At 34.1% G+C, this 8,940-nt stretch overlaps 1 protein-coding gene across 1 annotated transcript; it reads right to left on the bottom strand.

The window, feature by feature from the left end:
- Window positions 1–1,139: 1,139 nt before the first annotated feature.
- Window positions 1,140–3,878, bottom strand: LOC145558055 (aspartic proteinase nepenthesin-2-like). The gene is made up of 2 exons (XM_081619205.1): window positions 3,377–3,878; window positions 1,140–1,873 (listed from the first exon to the last, which is right to left on the bottom strand). Exons 1-2 carry the CDS (start codon window positions 3,876–3,878, stop codon window positions 1,140–1,142), a joined length of 1,236 nt encoding a protein of 411 aa, XP_081475331.1.
- Between the last annotated feature and the right edge of the window lie 5,062 nt (window positions 3,879–8,940).

Here is an 8,940-nt window from a genome sequence, read left to right as displayed (position 1 = left end):
TAAAGCTTGTACAAGTTCATTTGAAAGAGAATGTGAAAGACATGAACGTTTTTAGCCATTTAGGCCATATTTGATTGATTTTGGTTTCTAATGGTCCTAAAAACAAGTAACTTGCTTTTTTTTTTTTTTTTTTTTTGGTAAATTCTTTGCAAATTGGAACGTTTTTAACCATTTAGGCCATATTTGGTTGATTTTGGTTCCAAATGGTCCTGATTGTATGGTAATCATCCTTAAAATGGTTTCTAATTACACTAATTTTTTATTGTCGATTTTGATTTATTTTTTAATGTCAAAATTAATTATACATAATTTATCTAATTTTAAAAAATCTAAGGCCCTATAATTATGAGGACCCAATTGTTTTCAGAGCCTGAGCTAATAAAAATAAAATTATTCCATATATTCTCCACTAATTCTTTCTCATGCTTCAAAGAATACAACATTTCCTATGAAGTATAATTTCTAGATCTTTTACATAACTTCACTAGTGTGCCCGAGCAATGTATCAGATTTTACTTTGAATATCAATAAATATTGTTTGAGTTATAAAATATATAATACTACGTATATAATTTTTAAGAAAAAGTGAACAATAATAACTAATACAAAGTATTTAGTACATTATAAATGAATATGTATGTTTTTTTTTTTGGGTGCAAAAGAGGGCGGGGCTAGGCCCCCAAAGAACAAAACTAAAACAATTACGGAGGAACAAATTTTGGCCAAGCCACCCCTACAAAATTTTCAAGTAAAATACGCTCTAAAGCTAAAAGGGGGAATTGAATTAACTCAATATTATATTGTTGTTCTGCAAAACACCTTGATTCGCTAGCCAGTCAACTGCTCTATTTGCTTCTCGGTAAATATGATGAATTTTCACATGCTTTAATCCAATTTTTTTTTATCTTGTGTTCAAACTTTGTCATTAACATTTTTATTGCCATTGAAACATGCTTATAATATAATGGATAATGTATTATGTGACATTTTTTAAATACATGTGAAGCGTGCCATATTTTATATTAGGAAGACTTAGAAATATATGAAGTCTAAATATAAAAATCTCTTGAGAAAGAATTATTATTCTTATCGTTATAATTTGTAAATACTAACTATGAAAATATCTTAGTATAAACTAACTAACGACCTATGTTGCAATCCTCATTTGCAACGAGTAGTTGTCCATTTGGAATATCATATGTTATCCGATGACCAACCTGGTGGCGAGATCCTAAAATGGTCATAGAATCGTCTATAATGGTCAAGCAAACTAGTACATCGCCACTATGTTTGGTGTAAATATTAAACACTACGTCAGGATTCATTACGAAAATTGCATTATTTGCGAACACCCAAGTAACCCAAGGAAGACTAAAGGTTGTAGGCTCACGTACACGCTTGTAACAAAGCCCGAACCCTTCGTAACGAGCTGCAGAATCACTTAGTCTCTCCAAATTTGGGTTTTTAGCTTCGATTTGTGCTGCCAACTCGGTTACTAACACACGGAACGCCTTTGTGGCTAGAAAAGTTACGGTTGAGCCTGTATCGATGAGGAATCCTCCGGTTCCATCGGGCTTGATATCGAACACATCAGGAGGAAGTTCGAGGTTCTTTTGGTTCACCTGGATGCCACGGGCTTCTAAGTAGTAGAAATCACTGTTCTCGTGTCGAAACATTGGGATGGAACTAGGCGTTCCGGGTTGTATACAATCATCTCCAAATCGAAGGTACATTGGTGGCAATTCTTGAGCTTCTTTCTTTTGGAGGCAATATTGGAATTTTCCTTTAACCAAATCAGTTTTTTGTGCTTGGAAGCTATATTTGCCATAACTCATTCCGAACATTCCACTGATTCTATTGTTTTCTTCGTCACCTGCATTAAAACACAAATTAAATGGTATAGATCGAGAGTCACAATGACATATGATGTAAACGGAATTTGATCCTAAGTCTTGATCGAGTACCATCTCTGAAGACTTTAACCAACTATGCTTGAAAATTTTATAATAGTATGTTGGTAAATGACTACCATTAGCTAAACTAAACGACATAATATTCTAATTTCTAAAATTGATTTTTAAACTCTAAAATCATTATAATATCTAAAAATCCCATTATATTTTCAAAATATAATAAAGAAATTTTCATAAATTAAAAAAAAATTGATTTTTAATTAATTTTTGCATTTAAAAAACCAAAAATAAACATGACATGTAAAATTTCAGCTAACTACAACACGCCATTTATTTTAATGTATGATAATCATTTTCAGATGAACGTAGTGAAATCATTCATTAGCTAGTTGTTCATCCATACAAAAGATCGAGTGGAATGCGATTAAAATAAATCTAATATATATATAAATTAGAAGACATTTTTTGGAAGCATTGATAATCAAGCCATAAAAGCAAGGGCTTATTTGAACCAATTGTACTTTATTTTAGAAAATCCAATCGGCATGTAAGCAAAATTAACAAATGAGATTTGAGAGTTAATTTTTAAATATTAAAACAAGCAACGAATAGTTATTTAAAAATTATTTTAAAACTTTTTTTTTTTTTTTGCATATATTTTTTTGAAATAAAATTGATTCATAAATAAGTCATGACATCTACAAAAAGATTTAAATCTAACAAATACATAATAATTTAATCAAATAAAAACATTATGTAAGCAAAACTACGATCGTTGTTGCAAATCATACATTCTTCATACCCTCTTTCATATCGCTGTGATTTATAGCCTTCTTCGGTGAGGGGGTCTATCGATCTGTTGTAGCTGTGCAGAAAATTTTTGTCTGATTCTTTCGATTGTTGTCGAAATATTAATCTCTTTTTCAATCCCGCACAAAATTTTACCCATGAAACAACTCTATAGCAATCCATGAAATAAAAAAGCAAATCCTCCCTCAAAAGAGAGAAGAAAAACCCGGTCTTTCGAAGGAGTCAAATCCTCCTAAAGAGGAAGAAAAACCCTGTCTTTCGAGGGAGAAATATTCCTCCTAGAAGAGGAAGAATTATTTTATTTTATTTTATTTTATTTTATTTTTTTTGCATATAAGATAATCCTAGGAATGACAAAACATATTTAGATGAATTTATTTTTAATAAAAAATACCAGGTAATTAACAATAACAAATAAGCTTGCATCATAAATTATATTAAAACAAAATTAAAAACTTAGACTTTTAATTTGAATAGGCTATAGCAATTTAATTAAATTATTGTATTATTTTTTAGTCTGAAACTATTGAATAGTAAAAAGAATCAAATAATTATAAATAAAATAAATAAATAAAAAAAAAAAAACTTAAACCGTGCATCACATGAACTCATCTAATAATAAATAAATAAATAAATAAGAGAGCGAACAGTACCTTCATGAAAATTTTCCATATCAATTCCACAACCAAAAAGAACACCCTCAATAGTAAGAGGAGTGTCGGTTGTAGTGGCGAAGGTAAGAGATTCACGAGCTAAAATCGCGACGACTTTAGCCCCATCTCCATACAACACTTTCACCCGGCAAGTTTTGCCCACACATTCTTCTTCAGGGCACTCGGAGCAAGCGAGTTCACTATAAGTATAAGATTGAGTTGCAGGATAATTCGGGTCGACTTGATGAAAACATTCATCACAACCTTCACATTGAGTCCATATGAGATCACTTCCGGTATCGAACCCTAGATAAACTGTTTTATGAGATGATGAAGGATCAAATGTACCCAATTCCAATTCAACCATGTACGTAAAAGTGTCTAATCTTATTGGCGGTCGTATTATTTCATCTTGGACTAATGTTTTGTTGTTTTTATTTATTAGTGATTTGATTCTGAGCTTCGACAATTCGATGTATTCCCTCCTTCTAGTTGCATCCATTTCTGTAAGTTTTGGTCCGTTTCCATGAACTAATCTAAGGCTAAAACCTTTGTGATTATTGGTGGTGGCATTGTTATCAATAGCATGAATGATTTGTAAACGATTAACTAGAGAAAGAAGGATAATAATAATTATTAGTGAAAAATAGGCTAATTTTTTTGTATTAGACATTGAAGCTAGTTGTTGAAAGAAAATGTATCAGTGCAAACAAGTGGTGTTTTATATTGATTGAAATTTGCATATAGTACTGCTTAACTATGGTATATTTAAACATCATGATTATTTAATATTATAATTATTATATATTCTGGTCAAAAAAAAAAATATTATAATTATTATTACCATATTATGTAGATTTCTTTTTTAATTTATTTGGTGAAATAATCTTCTATGATCTTATATTTCCTTTTTAGGTGGGAGTTTTTTTTTTTTTTTAATTTTTTTAATTTTTACTTTTTTTTTACAACTAAGACTCTTATCTTTTGAGTTGTTGTGGTATAAACTGCTTTGTTAAAATCTGCTTTACTTTGCTGAGTCTTGCATTGCTTCAATATTAAAATTTTTAGACCTTTGTACGCCCGGGAAAAAAAAATTGCCAAGATGTTTACCATGGTCCCTAATACCCTCAGCGAGTCCAATTAGGTGGGTGAAACCATCCAATTTGCCTTAAAGTGGTCAATTTACCCGTTCACAACTTGCACCGATTTCGTGAACTCAAACCTACCACGGACATTTACGACAACATTTAATGGTCATATATGGTTCCAAACGGCATTATATGACCCTAGAATGTATCCCCTAGAGCCTCAAAACTTTTCGCCACCGGGTCCCGTAACCTCCGAAATTCCTTAAAAAGCGTGGATAGCCTTTAATTTTGGAATTTTTTGACCTTTTTTCGCTCGAAAATAAAAATTTCCGATATGTTTACCATGGTCCCTAATACCCTATGGGAGTCCGATTAGGTGGGTGGAACCATCCGATTTGCTTTAAAACGGTCTATTTACCCGTTCACAATTTGCACCGATTTCGTGAACTCAAGCCTACCGCGGACATTTATGACAAAATAAAATGGTCATATATGGTTCCAAACGGCATTATATGATCCTAAGATGTATCCCCTAGGGCCTCAAGACTTTTCTCCACCGGGTCCCGTAACCTCCGAAATTCCTCAAAAAGCGTGGATAATAGCATTCAATTTTGGAATTTTTTGACCTTTTTCGCCCGGAAATAAAAATTTTCGAGAAGTTTACCATGGTCCCAAATATCCTCCGGGATTACAATTAGGTGGTTGGAACAATCCAATTTGCCTTATAACGGTCAATTTACCAGTTCACAACTTGCACCGATTTTGTGAACTCAAGCCTACCACGGACATTTATGACAACATTGAAAGGTCATATATGGTTCCAAATGGCATCATATGACCCTGAGATGTATCCCCTAGGGCCTCAAGACTTTTCGCCACCAGACCCGTGACCTTCGAAATTCCTCAAAACCGTGAATTATAGCCTTTAATTTTGGAATTTTTTTGACCTTTTTTCGCCCAAAAATAAAAATTGCCGAGATGTTTATCATGGTCCCAAATACCCTCCGATCGAGAGTCCAATTTGATGGTTGGATCCATCCAATTTGCCTTAAAACGCTCAATTTACCTATTTACAACTTGCATATATAGATTCGTGAACTCAAGCCTACCACGGATATTTATGACAATATTTAATGGTCATATATAGTTCATAATGGCATTATACGACCCTAAGATGTATCCCCTAGGGCCTCAAGACTTTTCGCCACCGGGCCCCGTGACCTCCAAAATTCCTCAAAAGCGTGAATAATAACCTTTAATTTTGGAATTTTTTGACTCTTTTTCGCCTGGAAATAAAAATTGCCGACATGCTTAGAATGGTCCCAAATATCCTCCTCGAGTCCAATTAGGTGGGTGGAACCATCCAATTTTCCTTAAAACAGTCAATTTACCAGTTCACAACTTGCACCGAATTCGTGAACTCAAACCTACCACATACATTTATGACAACATTTAATGGTCATATATGGTTCCAAACTACATTATATGACCCTTAAATGTATCTCCTACGGCCTCAATACTCTTTTCCACCGGGCCTCGTGAACTCCGAAATTTCTTTAAAGCGTGAATAATAGCCTATAATTTTTGAATTTTTTGACCTTTTTTCGCCCGGAAATAAAAATTGTCGAGTTGTTTAGCGTGGTGCCAAATATCCTTGATAGGCGTGTCGCGTACCTAACAAAAATAAACCTAACTAGACCACTACTATGTAGACGGGCAAGCAAGGGTCGGATCCCAAGAGACTATGGTTCAACTAATTAAATAGACTCAAGCAATTACTAAGCAAGTAACCAATTCAAATAAGTGAGAATCAATAACTAAAGAACTAATTAAAACGATTAAATCAAAACAATATGACAAATCAATGCTAAAAACATCCAAGATCAAGCTTCACCACGAATACAATTAATGCAATAGTCGTTCTACCCCTAACACATAATTGAATTGATTTAAGAGGAAAAGTAATCCATGAATAATACCAAAGGTCTCTCTCGAGTTATCAATGGCTTCTCTAATCACAATCAAGCCTACTTCCGTGGAATCATGTAAATTAATGACCTTGAGCACATTACTCTAACTTCCTAAGTATCCATTCAACTACTCCCGTGATGAACTTCAAACCCTTAATTGATTTATTCAAATCCGTCAAAACCCAACTCCCGTTGCGATTAGAACAAAGGATTAATAACAATACCAATTATCCCTAATCTAGTATTGGCATAAGCATAATCAATTAAGCATATCAATTACAATTATTGTTAGAGAATTTACAGAATTAAATCATGCATTAATCATATTCGGGATCCGCTAGATCTTGGAATAAAGAAACTACTCACACAAATTAACGAAAGCAAAAACAATATTCAATGAAGAAAACATAATTAATAAGCAATGAAAAGTAAAAGAAGAAATAAAGATGAATACCAATTGCTTGAATGAAGAAAAGTACCAATTGTTGATGAACAAAGATCAAAACTTGAAAGTGCAAATTAATCTAGATCTAGAGAGAATATTAGGGTTCCAATGAATGTTTAAAAGCTAGAAAATAATAACTAAGTATGTTTTATCGGCTTTACAAAGGGGTATTTATATCCCTTAAAATAAGAAAACCCGGAAAAACTGAAAATAGGATCCGCGAAACTCCGCCCGGTCGGGCGCGACCAACACTTTGGCTTTAAATACGATATCCTGTTCGCCCGGTCTGCCAGGGCAATGCCGCCCGGTCCGGGCGGACGAGGGCTGAACTTCTTCGCTTCTTTTCTTCTTCGCCCTGGCTGCCAGGGCATGTTGCCCTCCAGGGCGGACACGGGAAAAATCTCTTCCATCCTACTAAGCTCTCGTGGAAATCCAAAATGCGTCCAAATCATCCGAAAATCTTCATATGCCTGTAAAATCAATCAAATAGACCAAGCCACACTAGAGAAGAGGATATTAGCGAGAAATAGCTCCGTAAAGCTTAGAAATCACACAGAAATAGCTATAAACCGAGGGTAAAATGTGGTATAGAATGTGTACATCAAATTCCCCCAAGCTATCTTCTTGCTTGCCCTCAAGCAAGACAATCATTGATTAGTAACAACCAGATAAACATACTTTACCCCATAGTACATTTGAAAATATCATACTCAAAACCGAAATAGGACACGCAAGCATCTTAGCCAACCAATCACCTCATTCAGACTATCAATCAACCTGAATGGCCATCAAACAAAGCCAACCATGTACACATAAGGAATCGATGACTAGAATATCTCACTTAGTGGTCACTCTGCACAATTTTATGTGGCGAGCTAAAAATGAGCCCGATCTCTCTCCATCCCCACTAATAATGATAACCCCCCTAACTCACAACACTCGCGTGTTTAAAGGGTGATAATGCCGCTCAACCTAGTCAAAAGTCGACTCGAAATGTGACAAATACTCCAGCATTTTGACAAAAGACTCGTTTCACATGAACACAATACTATGCACGAAGGTCAGAAGGTCTTTTTCAAGCTTGTAATGTAGGCCGGGTGAAAATGGGTAGGAAAAATTTGGAAAATGTAGGCAAATATAGTCTCTCAGGGAAGCCATCAAAAATGAACGATACAAATCAAAATCCCATCGAACTAATTCACAAGAATATACACTCCGAACATAACTTGAATTAAGAGCAACTACCACCTTATTCACCCTACATAACAATTCATCGCACTATTTTTATTTTTGAAGCTCTTTTATTTATCATTCAAGAAGCTGAAATTTTTTCCTTTTTTTTCTTTTTTTTTTCTTTTTTTTTTTATAACAAACTATAGAGCTTAAAAATAGATCATATAGCAAAATTTTCCAGAACCTTCAGGCTTCAAATTAAACTTCTCCAAAACATCATCACAAACCAAAGAGAATACCAAGATAGATGGCTCCCCCAAGCTAGACTTGGGATAAGTTACTAATTGGGGCCGATAGGTTAATTTTGTGACTTAGATGAAAAACATGGACAAGGCTACAACATGGGTAAGCAAGAAGGGAACAGACATTTCTAAATTAATCTGGAGGCTACCTAATGAACATGGCCTTCGTCCTCCTCATCGTGCATGTGCAATGTATCATGACACACTACTAAAAGTCTCAAGTCAAAACTAAGATCAATGTCACACCAGGAACTAACACACATGAATGAATACTAAAGGCTCAAGCCTCACAGTTAACACAGTCAAGCTCCAGATTCATACACAGTTGAACAAAGTTGACTTCCATTAGGCCAAGACAATCCAAAATCAGATCATGATCATTTAATCCGCATTGCAAGTCTTTCATTCAGAATCAAGCCAAAAACCTTTTTATCATCAAGGAAAGGGGCACAGGGAAGTTGTTTACTAGTTGTTCATCATCATATTTCACTTTTTTTTTTTTTTTTTTGAATTTATGAAAGCAATAAATTAAACTACCCAAAGCAATAAAATCTATCTAGCAAGACATAAGAGAAAAAGAGAACAT

The sequence above is a fragment of the Chenopodium album genome, chromosome 9, assembly GCF_948465745.1.
Source record: "Chenopodium album chromosome 9, dcCheAlbu1.1, whole genome shotgun sequence".
In the NCBI taxonomy this organism is placed as follows: Eukaryota; Viridiplantae; Streptophyta; class Magnoliopsida; order Caryophyllales; family Amaranthaceae; genus Chenopodium; species Chenopodium album.
Note: the sequence above shows the minus strand (reverse complement) of the source record. Positions and strands in the feature narration are given on the sequence as shown.

Excerpts from the sequence above, each read along its gene's own strand:
- LOC145558055 (XM_081619205.1), bottom strand. The coding sequence starts at position 3,878 with ATGGATGCAACTAGAAGGAGGGAATACATCGAATTGTCGAAGCTCAGA. Across the intron at positions 1,874-3,376 it reads TATGGAAAATTTTCATGAAG|GTGACGAAGAAAACAATAGA; the intron begins GTACTGTTCGCT and ends GTTTTAATGCAG.